Raw genomic sequence first — 18,633 nt, 5'->3', positions numbered from 1 at the left:
TTTCTTCAATGGAGAAAAATTGAGAATAGAAAACACAAATTATTGGATACTCTTCATTAATTTAAAAATTTTAAAAATTAACTGTCACATAAACAAGATTTGTTTCCCAATTTTTATCCTATTTCAGGTACTATATACAAGTAAGTCAATTCCTTAGATGAGGAGAATAAGGATTATCAGGTTAAAGAAATTCCCTTTTAAAATAAAAATGATCAACTAAAATAATATTGTTTATATATATATATATATATATATACATATATATATGTACACATATACATATATATATGGACTTCCTTTAAAAAGTAAAAATGACCAACTGAAATATTATGTATATACATACATACATCTATGTATATATGTGTATGTACACTTCCTATTCCTAAAATGCTCTAAATCTACAGTGATCAAGTAAGGAAAAGTTATTTCAAGTTCAAATATAACTTAGTGATTGCCACATGGTTCAAAATCTTTCCACCCCTACACTCCAAAAACCCAATCAGACAAGTTGCAGTAATCTGACTCCGAGAGCACTCAGTGCTGTAGTCTGAGCTATTAGAGGGCTGCCTCCTGTGCACTCTATCCAAGGAAGGAATGAGTGACAGAACAGCATCAAGGCGTTGGGGGTAAGTACTTTGTTTTCCTTAAGGGAGCACAATGTAAAAGGCTGCCAAGTTGAGGGCTCTTGCATTTTAATATAAATACATGATATCTCAGATAGACTCTGAAGGGTACCTCCTTAGTATGTGAATAATTCTTCTAGATCTGGGTGCCGGAATATTTGTTAGAGAGGTACAGAGAACAGGGAGCAGAAGATGCTTTTAAGTAAATCACAATTAGGGGAAGAGATCTTTGGAAACACAGAGAAAGTACCCTATGGAAGCAAACCTGTCAGAGGTCTCTTTGCTTAGAAAAGTTACTCACCCAGGTGTTTAGTTGCCCCAAAATAGATTGAACTAGATAAGCAAGCTTGGTTCTCAGTTAGAAAGTAATGAGCCCAACTCAGTAAAACCCGTTCACATCAACAAACCCTGCTTTGTTCTAAAGTAAAAAAGCAAAACAAATTGTGTTGGTGCCTCTCCAAAAAGTGGGCGCGTTTAAGGGAAATGGGGGGCAATAAATAGGAACTAGAAAGGTAGCTGTTGAGAACACTTGTTACATAGAGACATGCCCTGCTTAGTAATGTTGGGGTTCACAAGGAAACGAAACTGTCTGGCTCAGCCCTGGAGACAAATCCTAGTAGGTTTCAAGGGAAAATCTAAAAAGCATAGTCCAAAAGATGTTCATTTGTTTGTGATTTCTGTGGCTGGCACAGATCAAAACCATAAGAAATAACAAAGTTTCTTAGACTAGATCTCTGGGGAGGCAAGCAGGTGGAGGAAAAAGAAGGAAGCAGAGGAAACCTGGGGAATTGGGGGAGGGAGAGATACACTGAGATTTAGCCAGGGAGGTGGGCCCTTTCTTTAGGCACCTCCTCCCCCTTGTGTTTTCTCATGAGATCCTTTTCTTTTGCTTAGCTATAAAAGGAAAAAAAAAAAAAAAAAAAAAAAAAAAAAAAAAAACTTCCTGCTCACCCTGCTTCCCTGACTTTCCTTCTTTTCTCCCTCCTTTTTCCGACTTTTGACTCTCTCATTCCTGCGTGCAAAGTTAAAGACCAACTAGGGCCTTTGCCCACTGGTAAGTCCAGGGCAGAGCCTCTCCACTTTGAGGGGGGTTTGTAAGAGGTTATTCTACCCTTTCCCTTGGCTTCTATGGGGATACTTTTGAAAACATTTTTTTAATCTGTCTGTTTGTTTGATTAATATCATAAAGCTGTTATTTGCTTCTATAGGTCCTAGTTTACAGGTTTACTAAAAGTCATTCGTTTCCCACTTGGAGTCATATAATTACATATGTCACTTAGACAAATTCAGCTGAGCAAGAAAAGCTTGGGGTAACCCCCTGCTGTTTTTCTTCCAGTAACTCCTCCTTTATCTTGTGACAGGAGGCCAGTGCTTTTGTTTTTTGTGATTTTTTTTTTTTTTTTTTACTTTCCTACCTCTGACCTCTCAAAATATCAACTCAATTCAAAAACTGAGTTTTGAAGTAAATCCTAAAATGTCAAAAGCAGTTTCCTCTTTAAAGGTACAGAACAAGGAATAAGGTATGGGATGTGAATTAGGGTGGATAGGGAGAAGATGATCTGATTGCTAAGGAATGCATTGGTGAACTGACTCTGCTTGAGAAGTAATTCTGTCCTGCAAAAGTGCTAACTGAGCTGTCTTGTCTCAATCTTAACTTTGCTCTCAATGGTAAGAACCATTGAGCAACACTTGCAGACCAGTCCCTGGGGAAAAGTTTCTCTCCTACTCTGAGGTTGCCTCAGCAGTACAACTCAAAGATTTTGGCACTGTTTTGCAAAGGGATTAACACACAAATGCAAAAGCCTGGAGGGATGGAAGGATGTCCTCAGGGCAATTGTGGGGTGAAGCCCACTACGCACTAAATCATTTGGGAGCAATGCTCCAGGAGAAGTCACACCTTCAGTTATTTTTGTGTCCTCTATGTATTTCTAAGGCTATTAGTGCAAAGTCCTGTATTAAGTCTCAGTGATATGTGGGCCTATGGGGAAGCTGACAATTTCATCCTGTCTCCCCTTACCCAAAGGAGATTAGAAAAGGGAAAAGTGGAAGGATAAGACTCCGGTCAGTATTCCTAGACAGGTAAGCAGCAGCTGAGAAGGCGATAGCAAGGCTACTAATTGTTCCCTATGTCCCCCACCTCCATTCCACCCTATAACGCAGCTCAGAGCCCTTAATTTATTGGCTCCTTCTCCCTCCTCCCTTCGAGTGAGAGAGGGTCGCTGAGGCCAGGTGGGCAAGGACCTCCAAGTGGACCATGGCAGCGTTGCATAAATCTAAAGCAACACAAAAGGTTGAGCATGGAAGCAGGAAGAAATCTCTTGAATGGCCCCTCCATGATGCAACAAATAAAAATTCCACGGTGAAACTCCCCCTAAAATGCTATCTGCAAGGTCATTGACCAGCAATCCTTCTCTTCCCGGACTCCTTCAGCTCCAAAGAAAGGGGCGGCAGGGGAAGGGGGAGGGTGGTAGGTGCGAGTTGGCACACTGTGCATGGCATTTTCCCCTACTCTTAATTTCCTACTTGTGTCCTGGTGGTTGTCTCAATCCTGAAAAAACATTTCTATTTATTCAGAATCCTGGGCTCTGCGTGAGCTCCTGGTGGTGGCCCTTTTGGGGGAAGAGGCTACTTTCCTACCAATCCAGAGAGCTTTCCTCTCCAAGGGTTCCATTCTGAATCCCCTGCTTTGTTCCGGGGATGACACTTCACGGAACTCTTCTTTCAGGTCTAGCTTCACTAAAACTCATTGTGACTCATGGATCGGCAACCAATTAGCGAATTCCTCCTGCCTTCAATTTACTGTAATCCTGCTCCACGTTCAAAGAGAGAGAGGGAATGAGCTTATCTAAAACTCAGTCTGATTCTGTTCACATTTGCACTCACTTTGTGATTTGTTTTCTCTCTTAATTTGCCTGCTGGGGTATTTCTGAAGCAAGAAACTGGTGTCTCGAATTTCTGCCTTCCTAGCAGATTTCCTCTAAATCCGAGGTCCGTAAAGAGAGGGGAAAAAAATGACCTCTAAGCCCATTTTCAGAGTACCTTTTCAAGGAAACGATGGGAAAAAAAAGCCGAAAAAGACTTTCTGCTTTGTGTCCACAAGTGTCTATGACCTTAAGAGAGAAAGAATATAAAACTTGATCTGATAGAAAGTCAATAGGATAAATCAATTTCAATATGTATTTCAAAGAATATCATTTAAGCACTTTCCTCTCAGGGGTCAGTATAAAGACCCCTTAAAATGTGATGTATGTATGTAAATAAAAGTATATATAACATTTAATAACCTACAAAAACAACTTGAAAATTTGTAGAGATTTTCTCCAATATTACAAGGATTTTTTTTATTGGTATGCAAATAACCTTTGCTAACTCCTCCCTACCACACTCCGCATCACTGGAGAACCTGCCAATTATAGTCTAAAATCTTCCAGTAAAATACAGGCTGGCTTAGTGGCTTCTGATTCAGGCTTATTTTCCTCTTTTTCAGTAAGTGTGGACCTCTGTGTAAACGTGAGAGCATCATGGTGGCATTCAAAGGAGTTTGGACTCAGCCTTTCTGGAAAGCTGTGGCCGCTGAGTTTTTGGCAATGCTTATTTTTGTTCTCCTCAGCTTGGGTTCCACCATCAACTGGGGTGGAACAGAGAAGCCTTTACCAGTAGATATGGTCCTTATTTCCCTCTGTTTTGGACTCAGCATTGCAACCATGGTCCAGTGCTTTGGACATATTAGTGGAGGCCATATCAATCCCGCTGTGACTGTGGCCATGGTCTGCACGAGGAAGATCAGCCTTGCTAAATCTGTCTTCTACATTGCTGCTCAGTGCCTAGGTGCTATCATCGGGGCAGGGATCCTCTACCTTGTCACACCTCCCAGTGTGGTGGGAGGTTTGGGAGTTACTACGGTAAAGAGTTTCACTCTTACTTTTAAACCAAGATTCTGAAGTTGATGATGTTGACTCTGATAAATGAAACCTTAGCTTCCAGAAAGAGCTTCCCCAAAGTGACTAATTTAGTCCCAGCAAATATCCTATTCATTGGGGAGCTTAGATAATTATTAGCATGGGCAAGAAAGTGTTCTGGAAAACTGACAGTATCAATAGGAAATCTTTGGGGGCTATTAAGTGATTTAGAACACTGCTGAGTTCAGATGCATCAAAAGCTATCATTTCCCCCTCTGTCTTCATCATCCCCATTTTCTTTACTGATTACAGATTTTGTTTATGATAACATATATTCTTTAGGTGGGGGATGGAGGAAGAAATTTGTGGGAATGATTTAGTTTCATTTCCATTAGAATACTATGCTTCTTTTACAAAAAAAAAAAAAAAAAAAAAAAAAAAAAAAGTATTAGTGTTTACATCCCAGCTTTGTTCTAAGCTGATAAGGAATATCATTTGTTAGCTCAGCACCACAGCTGATTAAAAATCCACTAAAGCCTTACACTGCTTAAATTTTAATTGAAATAGAAATTAATTAATTTAAACCTAATTAGTGAATTTCTAATCGCATTATGAAATTACAGTGCTCTCAAAAAGTGTTTTAGAAGTTTAAGTTCAACACTAGCAAAACTGACTTCCTTTGTAGGACTGAGCATTCATTATGAGTTCCATTTGGTCATTGTAAAATTTCCTCTAACTGCCAAAATAAATAAAAATATATTTTGATTTGTTTGGTTTTTTTTTTCCTAACAATTAAAAAAAAAATCTGGAGTATAACCACCATCTTTAACCATGATGAAATATGTCATTTGCATTTGTATATTATTATATAAGATGCAAACTTCTATTAAGAAGGTATTTTTCTCTTTCTAGGTGCATGGAAACCTTACAGCTGGTCATGGGCTCCTAGTGGAGTTGATAATCACATTTCAGTTGGTGTTTACTATCTTTGCCAGCTGTGATTCAAAACGAACTGATGTCACTGGTTCAATAGCTTTAGCAATTGGATTTTCTGTTGCAATTGGACATTTATTTGCTGTAAGTTTCCAACTCTATTTAAATAATTGGTCCATTTCATTTTTCTTCTCCTTAGAACTAGACTAAAGATTTCTTTAATGGCCAATGTGGTTACCATTTAACTTACTGTTTCTTCATTTTAAGAGATAATTTTTGTCAAATGTTGATATAACTTACCGATAGAAATCTCCAAATGGGTTGGCTAATGGCATCAAGTGGCAGTGAATGACACTAAAAATATTTTAATAATGCCTGAAGTTTATTTCATTTTTCCCATAGATCAATTATACTGGTGCCAGCATGAACCCTGCCCGATCTTTTGGACCTGCTGTTATCATGGGAAACTGGGAAAACCACTGGGTAAAAGTGCTTATTATTGTTATTATCTTCCTATAGCTGAGAACAATGACGAATTGCTTGTTTCTCATTTGTTTATTGTTGTATATTTTCCTTTTCCCCTTTTTATGACATCTTCCATTAAAGATTAGGGAAATACTAGCACAGATCTGCTGCAAAACATTCCATCTTACATTTGTTCTATGCCTGCAGGAAAGATTATATAAATGTCCTGCTTTTTGTGGTATGTGTGATAAGTTGTGTGGCAGAATTTAGTGCATACTTGTAGGTGACCTATCAGAAGTCAATTTAAAAGTGAGGAGATGGGATGGGTGAGTTTCTCAAGTAAACAAAAACAAATCTTACTCAGTAGTGAAAGAAAGCATACTTTTGGAAAGCCAAGAACTTGAAAACATTATCCAGGTTAGACATGTTTACCTTCTTTGTTTACCAAAGCATGAATTCAATTAATCATATGGGAACTGGAAGCATCCCAACAGCAAGCAGATCATGTAGACTATATAATAATTGTTACTATGAAAAACACAGTTTTAAAATATTATGTAAAATATAAACATATAAATATATATTTATAAACATACATAAACTATATGATTTTAAGGAATATATTTAGTCAGGTGTCTAAATAAATAATATGGTGGTACTGCCTCAAGACAACAGGGTTTCCATTTTCTACTTTAATCAGTTTTATTTGGGTAAATTCTTGGAACAGGTTTGGAAAAAAGCAATGAATAATTTAGCAGTTTTAAAGACTGATCCCAAGCAAGATTAAAATCTGTAGGGTCTGATCCCAATCAGTCCAATGAAATGATATAAACTTAAAGATATCAAGGGAGGTAGGTGACAAAGTTATGCAAAAGTAATCATAAGTATTAAAATATATACACATAGCCATATGAATGTATATGTGTGTATGTATGTATGTATGTATAAAGAATTAATTCCATTTTGTATCTTTCTCTGTCCTTTAGTGTTCATGATCCAAATCCATTACTGGTTTAAAGTTTCCTTTAAACCTTTCCCAGAGGAAAAATGAAAACATGAAAGAAAAAAAAAAAAAAGATCACTAATATTTAAATCATTTCAAAGAAAAAATCTACTTTAGCTAAAAAACACATACATATGACTTCTTTGAAAAACATAAAACTATTTCTCAAAATCAAGGTATCATTTGCATAAATGCTGAAAACAGGTATTTAAGGAGTCAACTAAATGTCTAGATTTTCCTTTTTTGAAGCTGATTCTACATAAAATCAGTCTTACTAACCAAATGAGTTTTTAACCAAAGAAATAAAGAGCAAAGATATTTGGGGGACGGTTCTCATTTCCCACATTGAAAGGGAACAAAGAAAATAAACTCTCTTACAATTCTTTTCATGTTCAAGATAAGGAACCCAGTTCTACAGCCACTATGCCCACAGTTTGATCGATTGTGTTTGCTACAGACACAGCTTAAAGTTGGAATTTAGTTTTTATTTTGCAGTAAGAAAGCTGTATAAAGGAATTTTCCTAAGCTTAGTGAACACCATTTGACTGTGTCTTTTCAAAAAAAGACTGAAGTAGCTAAAAATTGGTTAATAGCACACCCTAAGTGTTTTCTCTAGTGGGAGAATTCCAATTCATTAGAAATCTTAATTTCAACTCATAGATAATTTCATCAACTTTGACTAGTTGATTTTTATGTCCCATCCCATGTAAATCAGGTTATTTATCAATCCAATATTCAACCAGTTCACCTTTGTTAAAGAGAAAGCTAAGTGATACAATGGATAGAGCATTTTATCTAAAGCCAGGAAGACCTGAATTCAGTCAGCCTCAGATACTTACTAATTGTGGGATGCTGGGCAACTCATTTAACTTCTATCTGCTTCAATTTATTTATCTTTAAAATAAGAATAATGATAGTACCTACCTCTTGGGTTGTTCTGAGCATAAACTAATATTTGTAAAAACATTTTGAAAAGCTTAAATTGGTATCTAAATGCTAGCTACTATATTTTTAAAGAATTAGCACTGAAAATATTCTATTTCTAATTAAGAACAAGAATGAAAATATTGTGGCATTTACAAATAAAACTAATTCACCAAAATTTAGGAAAATCATGGGAGGAAAATGGAGCTTTTTCTAGTTATTCTTCTCACATTTTCTTCTGCAAATTTTCAGTGTGGTGCTCTATAGCTAAATCCAAATATTGTCAAGTCTGTACTGTGAACGTGACTTCAGAAAAAAAACAGTAAGAAACCGGCAATTCTAAGGAAGAATAAAAACACCTCTGGAAATTCTTTTGTATTTATTTCAAGTGCAAGTGGAGAATTCATAACATATGTATGGTTTTCAATACAGCCAAGAAAAAAAAAAGTGCTCTGACTTTAGAAACCAATACAAGAAGAAAAGAATAAAAAAGAGATTTTTAAAAAAGGAATGGAAGAAAGGAGTAATCTTGTTTTCTGCTCAAAAATGTACTCAAGGTCCATGCATTGAGAGATTATTGTGATGCCTTACTTTTTCTATACAGCTCAGTTTTCTTCAGATATATAAACCCTAAATTAAGCTAGTCAAATTGTACATTCAAATGCTTTTTGTTTTCTTTAGGAATAATAATTTTAATAGCTTTCTATTATTTCATGTTTCTGTAGATCTACTGGGTAGGACCAATCATTGGAGCTGTCCTTGCTGGTGGCCTTTACGAGTATGTCTTCTGTCCTGATGTAGAACTTAAACGCCGTTTTAGAGAGGCTTTCGGTAAGACTTCTCAGCAAACTAAAGGGACCTACATGGAGGTGGATGACAACAGAAGTCAGGTAGAAACCGATGATTTGATCCTAAAACCTGGATTAGTACACACAATTGACATTGAAAGGGGGGACGAAAAGAAGGGGAAAGATCCATCCAGTGAAGTGTTGTCTTCAGTATGACTATCAAGTGGCACTGAAAGCAGAGAAGACCCCTCAGATTTCCTTCCACCCATTAAAGAAACAGATTTGTTATAAATCAGGTACATGCAAGTCTTCTGGTTTGTGAAGGAGGAAGCAAATTATCAGCTGCTTTATGTCAGAGTCCTCAGTCTCTAAATGTTAAATACCTCCTTCTCCCTGTAAAGATAGGAAGGAGACCTGTAGTGGGTCCCAAATTTTAAAAGATATCCCTAAGCATACCCCCAAATTAAATATACATAAATGTTTATTTCTATCCCCATTTATCAGCAGTCAATAGTGAACTGAAAGTACAGATGTTTAAGGTACAAATTGGCAGTTGAGAATTGCCTGGAAACTGCCTATGGACATATATTTATCAGATTGTTCTTCTGACACATGATGGGCTGTTGTCAACCCTAATTAGGCTGTTTAACTATATTAAGCATTATTTGCAGATTTATCAGTGGTAATGTATAAGTCACACATTCATTTAAACTCAGAGGAGTAATTACTTGTGTTCCTCTACCCCCACATGCCCACATCAGCAGGTAATCATTAAAAAAAAAAAAAAAAAAACTGTACCCTTGCAAAATAATACTTTAACAGGTTTTTTTTATTTGTTTGTTTGTTTTGTTTTATTTTTTAAAGTAGATAGTAATTGCAAATGGTTCTTACTAAACTGACATTACACCTATCTATCCTTTGCATGGCACATGTCACTTCCCACTGATATAATAGTCCATCTGAAAATTTCGAGATTGAAACATTCTCAAATATAGTATGTATGTGTATATATATATATATATATATATACATACATATATATATATATGTATATATGTTGTTTTCTATGTCCACTCTGACCAAACATCTAACTCTTGAGGTTCACCTATTGAAATTCAGTCCTCCCATGAATCCCAGGCTCACATGGGAATCAGTATGTTCCCATACTGCAACTTGTAAGATCCAGTAAATATGAATACTTGTATCAAAGGAAAAAAAGGTTTAATCTGTTTTCAGTGCACTTACTTAAATAAACTATGGTGTGTTAATTTGTATCATCTCAACATTAACCACACTTATCTTTTTAATTTATTGGAAAATCTGGGGTTATTTTGTGTTTGTTTGTCATTAATGTCTGTTAACTATATTTAAACACTAGATAAGAGATATTTTGATAACATAAACATTACATTAATTGTGACTGTTATTATTAGATAAATGCTACTTACCTAAGCCATGTCCAATGCAAAAACACTAATTGATCCAGACTATACTTGTTAAAGTGACCTACTCAGTCTCATTGATATGAAAGTCTGCCTCATTTCTTATTCAACTGGTGAATAATCAGCATTACAAGTGTGATATCTTATGGGTAAGGGAAATTGAGAAAAAAAAAAGGCATCAGGAAGAAACTGGGACCAGATAAAAAGGAAAACATCAGAATGTTCTGCCTGCAAAGAAGGCCTTTCATTTATAGAATTGTACTGGATAACCCAACAGAAGTAAATTTAATGGATTTTTGTTACAGACTCATTTCTTTGTTATAAGGGTATATATAAATAGTTTCTATTTATTTTGCTTTTGCCTTATGTCAGTATTGAGTTCTCTGGAAACCCCAGCTCATATAGTTTTAACTGTCTAGGCTTTAGTCTAAAACAAAGAGCTGCAAATGTCAATTTCATTGAACAAAACCCAGTAGAAGTGAAGTAAAAACTCATCACTGCAAGGGGTAGCTTGTAAATAGCTGATAACCAAGAGCTCCCCTCTCCCAAGCACAGTTCCAACTGAGAAGTACTTTTTAGCGTTAATGGCAGCTGTGTGTCTGTGGCAGTGAGATAATGGACCATTATTAAACCTGATTCTCTTCGGTGCTAGGAAAGCCGGGAGGCTGACTGAGAAAGGTAGTGCCAGTGCAGCCGGCTGGGTAGTGCCATTGGCATTTGGTGATGGGGCCTGCCTAGGTTCCAGGCACTATCCTTGGGATAAACACCAAGGGTAGAGCTCTACTTGGCCAATAATTCATTTCTCCAGCTCCAAGTTACTTGCTTGGCACTGGTTTCTATAGAGCCAAGTGTGAAAGTCACCTGAGGGCTGTGTTCAACTGCTTTGCCAAATGCCTGAATACTACACCGTTAAAGGGGCTTAACATCAGTGGTTGTGTTTTCCCAGTATACGTCCAGCTATCAATTATCAGTAGATAAACTAGTTCAGAGATATACTACGTTAACCAGCCAGAGTTAACACCCCCATTTGCCATAAAAAAGTCACTTTATATCATAACTTTCCTGATGGCAATCATTTTTAGCAATATTCTTCCATATTACATTTGTATACACATTTCTGTTTGCAAAAGAGATACAACCACAGCTACTTCATTCATCAAATCAGAGAAGAAGAAAAATGGTGCATGTTTTTAGTTTTCAAAACATTTCATTTGAAGTTGGGAAACAAAAATACTTTTATTTTAATAGATGTGTTTTGCTTAATATTTCATAAATATATGCTTTTAAGGGACTTATTAAGGGAAAATATTATAAATGTAAGAACTATAAAAATGTCTTTCTTAAATTCTAGTATTTTAGAGGCATGAAGCAAATGAACACATAAGTTGTGAGTTGGGATGTAATTTTTTTTTTTTTTTGCATATGAGGTAACATATTTTGTATTTCACTCAAGGCTTTGCCAGTAAAAAGTAATGAAATTGTACCTTTCTAATGACATCTCTGCAGCAGGGGTCTATTGCCTTGTGGATGACACCAAATTATCCATGTGTATTAGGAGACTGAGGCTTTTTCCTTTAATCTCTTTTTATTAATGAAGTGCATAGTGCCTGTCCCAGGAGAGCACTACTGCCTGATATACAGAAGAGAGATCAGAAAGGAAAAAAAAACTAGTAAAAACACAAAGGAATTGTGCCTGACCACGAAAATGATTCCTACCTTTCTCTTTAAAGGTACATAATGGAAAAGTACTGAATTGTAGGCACAGAGATGGCCCAAACATCCCTGAATAGTAAAATAATTCTCTCTATGAAGATCTGTTTATGTTGTCAAAAGTTATATATAGCAAAGGGATGTTTGGGGTTTGGGTGTTTAGGGGATGGGTGGGAAATCTGGATAAAATGCCTGATTTCAAAGTAGTCAGACACTTAAAGGAAGTGTTGACTGGTAGTTAAAAAATGAATTACAAAAAATATATATCAATATTTCTATGCTTTGCATTACTCTTGTCACTTTGCTCTGTAACCTTGAGCAAATCACTTACCTCCTTTTAGTATGTGCTTCTAAGGAATGCATTGAATTTCATCAGAGATTTGAAATATTGGGATAAAATGTAGATGAAGTTTGAGATAAAACACAGATAAAGAAAAGTGAGTTAGTTAGGATCATAAAATCTTAGAGATCATTTTGTCTGCTCCTCTCACTTTTCAAATGTGGAAATTGAGGCCCAAGATCGCACAGTTTAAAAAATTTGAAAAAGCCTAGATTCACACTCAGGTCTTCTGACTCCAAACCCAATGCCCTTCTCTTCTCCATATTGCTCTTCATTTGTTTGGAGTTTAATTTCACCTCATCAACTAGGAAGAGTTTCTAAACAGACATAGTCAGAGTATTCTTTTCAGGCTGGGAAAACCATCAAAATATCATTAGTTAAATTGCCTTAAAATCAGAAAATGGAGTTTTATATTCAAAAGCTAAAATAAACTTAATTTACTCCCTTTTCTTGACATAACAGATCACAGTTTGAACTCTACAGACCATAATCCAATGAATATAAAAGCTACTAAAAATTATTGTATATAGTAATTTCTAATACACATATTAAAACATTTCACTGAAAAGTAATCATGTCTTTCCTAACTAATTTACTGATGAGAAGATTATTAGAAAGATACAGTTATCTTTGGGGGGAAAATTATAAGATTTAACTCACTTCATCTCAAATATATTTTCTAACACTTAAATTTTCATATGTTATGTATATATAAATTTAGTCAAGTAGTAAGTCATTCTACAACTTGATTTTTAAATACATGTCAAGGTTTGAGGCAAGAAAGATCTCTTTCAGTAAAGAAAAAAATTAAGTTTGTAGTCTTTCCCTGTAAAGTGATAAGAAAGGTACAATGGGTCCAATCCCTGCTGAGGGGAACCTGTCACAGAAGGTTGTAGATTCTAAAGAATTTTTGTGAGGATCTGTCTTATTTAATTAGCTAAGTACCATCTTTTCAGTTCCTTCATATTTGCCACCATACTGAAGTAAAGTAGGCAGGACTAGAAATTGCTTATAATTGCCCAGACATTGTTTGTAGGACAGGAAAAAGATCATTGTAAGATAGGACCTTGATGGAATGGACAATACATATGCCATCTCTCCTACCATTCCCACTTAGTTTTATATAACCATTTTCCCATCACAGATCACCACCCTCAAAAATGAACAATCTACCACACCCATCTGACACAGTACTAGGAATGCCATCAGACAAGACCACCTTCATAATGCTTAACTTCCACCACATCAGCTGATATTCCATAGCTACTGGTCTATTGTTGTAAATATTCATTATCAACCCTAATGATGGTAACAATGGTTATGTTAGTAGCCAAATGTCCTTTGTATTTGATTTACTGTTACTCAGTGTTTCTCTATTTCTTTTGGATGACCTTTCTTCTCAGAGGTGGTATGTGCTATCTCTCAGTTAATGAAGATGGAACTGATTTTTAAAACTCATATTTCTTTGAAATAAATAATAGAAATTTTATGCTAGATCAAAAATCTAGCAGCTCTACTTTGCTAATGTCTGGGGCTTTTGAAGAAAGTATATCAAATATTATAAACTGTGCACTGTTGGCAAGGTACATCAAATTAAAGCAAAGTTAGAGTGTTAATCTTTCATTGTAAAGGGTGTCAAATCAAAAGGATGAAAATATACCTAATTTGTGTAATCCACCATCATATGTGTTAAGTAGCTTTTTGGGATTAATTTAATAAGCAAGCAATGCATAAAAATGAATAAACAAGTATTTGTCATTTTTATGACCCAAGTCAGAATGAAATTATAATTCATGATAAGCTAAGGAAAATAAACTGAACATATGGCTATATTCACAGTTATTTATGAAATGAAATGTTAATTGTTACTATAATACTAGAATTAATGTCACAGGGCTTTAACTTACAATGCAGTGCATTTGGAATAATATATTAAAAATATGATCAAATTGGTTGATTTCCACTAGTTATACTGTATCTCATAACATTAACCTTTTGCAAATAAATTGTTGTTTGCTTAAAATAAAAACAAGTGTGTGTTTGATATCTTCAAGTTTTTGCTTTTTCTTTTCTCTATGAGTTAAGTTTTGTTTTCCCTAGGAAAGCATTAAGAATGTGCTGATCTTGGGAGCTTCCATTGGAATGGATAGTTGTTGATGACATTTAATTATATTCCTCATCAAATAAAATATCCATGGAGTGAAGTACCAGCAGTCAATAAGTATTCATTGAGTACCTACAGAGTGTACATAGCAGGAGACCTAAAACTAATAACAAAAATTCTATTACATAGGTCAAAGTGTCTATATTAATTTTGACATAAGATATTCCACTGGCTATTTACCTTTATATCAAGACTTAAGCACATATTCAGGTATGCAAATTACTTGGGACAAAGTAAAATAATGAAATTTATTGACATATCTTAAAATTGTTTTGAGGAATACTTATGTGGATTAAGTCCCTACTAGGCATCAGGGCTGCCATTCTTGGTAGGTTTATTGCTCTTCCACCAAGTTGACGGCTTACTGCTCCAAGGCAGCTTTCAAAGCTATAGATTCTGTTATGAGTTTTCCCTTCTATTTCTGTTGTTGATATGCTATTTGACCTTCAGCCAATTACTTTGTTTCTCAGTTTTTTGTGAAATGAAAACTAATAAAAAATGACTTGTGAATTTTTTCATCTTTAAAAATTTGACATATGCAAAATATTCTTCTTTTGCAAGAATCACTTTTTTTTACTCAATTTGTCATCGATTTCACAGGATTTTGACACATACTTAATTCTTTATCATGAAACCACATTTTTGTCACACTGGATATAAAGTTTACTGTTGATGAACACTCATTTTCTCAAGTCTAGTCTAGATTATAGCCCACAAGTTTTCTTCAGAGTTTAAATCAGATCTCTTCTCAGGCCACTGAAGCATGTTTATTGCCATCTCTTAGTTATTTTTCTTAACTTTTCATGACATATGGTTTCGTGCAAGCTCATCTTATAGTATCTAGATCTCTTTAGGCCTTTTTTAAAGTTTTAGAATGCTTCTATTCCTCTGTATATAAACCTTTTTATCATAGTTCATCATTCCCTCAAAAGGAAAAATATATACAGATCCTGTGGTATTTTAAATCCCCCAAAACTTGGGAGGATGTTTTGTATGTGTGTGTGTGTGTGTATGTATATATACATATATATATATATATACATTTTATATGTATGTATGTATGTATTCTGATAAGAATGCTCAAATCTTCAAAGAATAAACAATATCATTCTAGCATCTCGTATATGCCCTATCACTAACCTCCCTCATCATCTCACATCTGGACTATTGTACTGCTTAGTCTTACTGACTCATCTCTTGTTTTTTCCAATCTATCCTCTACTGAGCTATCAAATTAAGCTTTCCCTCCAGTAAACTCTCTATTACCTCCAGGATTAATTATAAAATGCTTCTGGCTTTCCTTCATAAACTGGCCCCTTCCTCACTGTACTTTGTGGTGACACTGGTCACCAGGTTTGTTCCACTGACCATTCCCCATTCTTGGAAGCTTCATTCTTTTCATCCTTGACTTCTGGTTCCCCTAGCTCGCTTTAAGCCCCAGCTAACATTCCATCTTCAAAAAACCTTTCTCCTCTCTTGATCTGAATCTTAGTGCCTTCCCTCTAAGACCATCCCCAATCTTTATCTTATTTATCTTATTTGTACATAGTTGTTAGCACATCATCTCTTCCATCAGACTGTGAACTCTTTAAGAGCAGAGATTTGATTTGTGCTTTTCTTTGTATTCCCAGTATAAGTTAACATAGTACCTGGAACTCAATAGGAGCTTAATAAATGCTTGCTGACTGACTGACTGGTGTAACCTTGAATTAAAAATCTGTCTCATCAATATTTTTTTTCAATTTTCAGCATTCCACTCTTTATCTTTGCATTCTCTTGCCAAGAACAAACTTTTTTTTTCCCTTCAGAGTAACGGTTAGCAACTATTTGTTTTTGTTTTTACTGATCTTCTTTCAGTTTTTTCAACTTTGAGGAGCCTACTCCAAACTATGAACAAATTAATAACAGTCCCTCCAAATGCCAGGTCACTTGGAAGTGAGGATTAGTTAGGCTGTTTTGCAACAATATTTTGTCAGTTATTGGACTTGTTTGCATTTTTAACCATGTTTTCCTTTGTGCTTCAATGTGGATAATACTGTTTCAGCATCAGCTTCAATTTTCCACAACAATCACAGTGATATTTTGAACAACCATTTCAGTTTGTTCTTTTAAAATGCAACTTTTGAGCATTTCATTGGAATAATAATTATTATTAAAACCTACAAAATTGGGGGGGAAAGAAAAAATGCATATGTGGGACAAACTCTACCATTCACCCAATAAATAAAGTGGGAGAAAACAATATGTTTTCATCTGTTCAAGGACAAAGGTTATAAGTAGGATCAATAAGGTCAAATATATAACTTTTTTTTCCCACAAGATTAAATCACATCAAAATTATTGCTTGTCCCAATTAATTCTCACAGAAACTATTGTAACTAACCTGATGAGACTTATGATTCTGAAAAATTTTTAATAATGACAATATATGGTACTCTATAGTTTTGCTGTTGTTTGGTCATGTTTGACCATTTATGATCCTATTTGCAGTTTTCCTCACAAAGATACTGCAGTGGTTCCCCATTTCCTTCTCAAACTTATTTTACAGAGGAATAAACTGAGGCAAACAGTAAGTGACTTGCTTAGAGAAGGACATATATGAAGCCAGCTTTGAATTTAGGGAGATAAATCTTCCTGACATCACATCTGGAGCACCACCCATTGCATCACCTAACTGCCCACTTTATAGTTTACAAAGGTCCTATAGGGCTTTATTCATTCTTTCATATAATATTGTCTTATTTAAAATCTTGGCCATGTAACTCAACCTGTTTTATCATCTGTAAAACACTAAGATTCCTGCTAAGATTCCTTCCAGTTCTGAATCTATGATTCAATGTTCTACACAACAACCCTTTGACATATACATAGCAGGTATTTTTATTCCCATCTTACACAAGAGGAATCAAGTGATTTGTACACATCACACAATTTATAATCTGGTACTCAAACCTGGACCTTTTGGTGCCCAGTGTACCAATTGCCCTTCTCATCATAACACAATAACTACAGTGATCTGTCATAAGAGCTATTGGTCCATTTCATCCTAATGGCAACTGAAAAACCTCTTCAGTGTCTCTTGATAATATTGCTTGAATGAAAGGCTGGATTACTTATGCTAGGTTGCCAGATTGAAGTATTTTCTTTGGACAGGAACAATTTTTAAAAGGTTTTTGATAGACCTAGCCTCAGTGCAGCCTAAATTACTTATTGGAGCATACCCATTCATACCTGCTCATCCATCCAGGTAAATTAGGGAGATGATTTGACTAAGCTAGAGGAACGAGGAAGTAGTTCGTGGAGTGTAAGAGCTGTATGGGAGGAGAAATACATGATAAGGAAGTGAATAGGAAAAAGGAATGTAGTTAAACCCCGGGACAATCAAGTGAAGTGCACCAAAGAGCTGCAAAAAGAGTTCACCACTTTCTTACAGGTGTTTTCTTTCTCAAACAGAATGTAAGTTCTGTGAGGACATGTAACATTTACTTTTAGAATTGTATCCTCCTTGTTTAGCAACAGGCCTAAATCATAATATGCTTTTGGCCTGGAGAAACATTTACAATGTTTCATTGAATAGCCTCAGTAGCTAACAAGTGGCCACAGTCCTATTAAATGTGATGAAAGGCAAAGTCTGAAGTTTCGAGAAAACATTAAGTAGAGTGGTTTCAGAATTTGAGCTTGTCTGGATTAAGAATGAAAAATCCATATATTTTAAGATTATCTTTCCATGAAAACGTATTGTAATTGAACTATAATTTTTTGAATGTTTTTCCTTACCCTCACCCTAAATATATGCTATTTTTTTATCATTAACATTATAACTAAGAACATTTAATGTAATACAACTTTTCAGTTCTTTAACATAAAATAGTAAACACATTACTTTCTCATTCAGAGGAAGCTAGGTAATAGGGTGGATAAAGCATTGGGCTTAGAGCCAAGAAGACATGAATTCAAATCCAGGCTCAGACATTTATTAGCTTGAGCTCAGGCAAGACACCTAATCTGTTTTAATTTACTCATATGTAAAATGGGAATAATAACAGCAACTACCTTCTAGGGTTTTCATTAGGATAAAAATGAGAAAATATTTGTAAAGAATTTTCCAAACCCTAAAACACTATATAAATATTATTATCATTCATTTTACTGAACAATTAAACATTCTTAAGGATCACTATTCAATTAGCTTAACTGAAAATTTCAACAATATGAAATTACTTTTAAAATACATGTTATATTGTATTTAACTTATACTTTAACATATTTAACATGTATTGGTCAACCTGTCATCTGGGGGAAGGGGTGGGGGGAAGGAGAGGAAAAGTTGAAACAAAAGGTT

General features: G+C 35.1%; 1 protein-coding gene across 3 annotated transcripts; it reads left to right on the top strand.

The window, feature by feature from the left end:
• Positions 1–500: 500 nt before the first annotated feature.
• On the top strand, positions 501–14,180 carry AQP4 (aquaporin 4). 3 transcript variants are annotated; one of them, XM_074277049.1, is made up of 6 exons: positions 506–626; positions 4,111–4,525; positions 5,435–5,599; positions 5,858–5,938; positions 8,573–8,678; positions 13,272–14,180. In XM_074277049.1, exons 1-6 carry the CDS (start codon positions 595–597, stop codon positions 13,289–13,291), a joined length of 819 nt encoding a protein of 272 aa, XP_074133150.1. In that variant the 5' UTR covers positions 506–594; the 3' UTR covers positions 13,292–14,180. The 3 variants fall into 3 exon arrangements, with proteins under 3 accessions (XP_074133132.1, XP_074133150.1, XP_074133140.1); XM_074277031.1 differs by lacking the exon at positions 13,272–14,180 and having other exon boundaries at positions 501–626; positions 8,573–9,429; XM_074277039.1 differs by lacking the exons at positions 506–626; positions 13,272–14,180 and adding an exon at positions 1,588–1,677 and having other exon boundaries at positions 8,573–9,429.
• Positions 14,181–18,633: the final 4,453 nt, after the last annotated feature.

This window comes from Sminthopsis crassicaudata, chromosome 1 (assembly GCF_048593235.1).
Source record: "Sminthopsis crassicaudata isolate SCR6 chromosome 1, ASM4859323v1, whole genome shotgun sequence".
NCBI lineage: Eukaryota > Metazoa > Chordata > Mammalia > Dasyuromorphia > Dasyuridae > Sminthopsis > Sminthopsis crassicaudata.
Note: the sequence above shows the minus strand (reverse complement) of the source record. Positions and strands in the feature narration are given on the sequence as shown.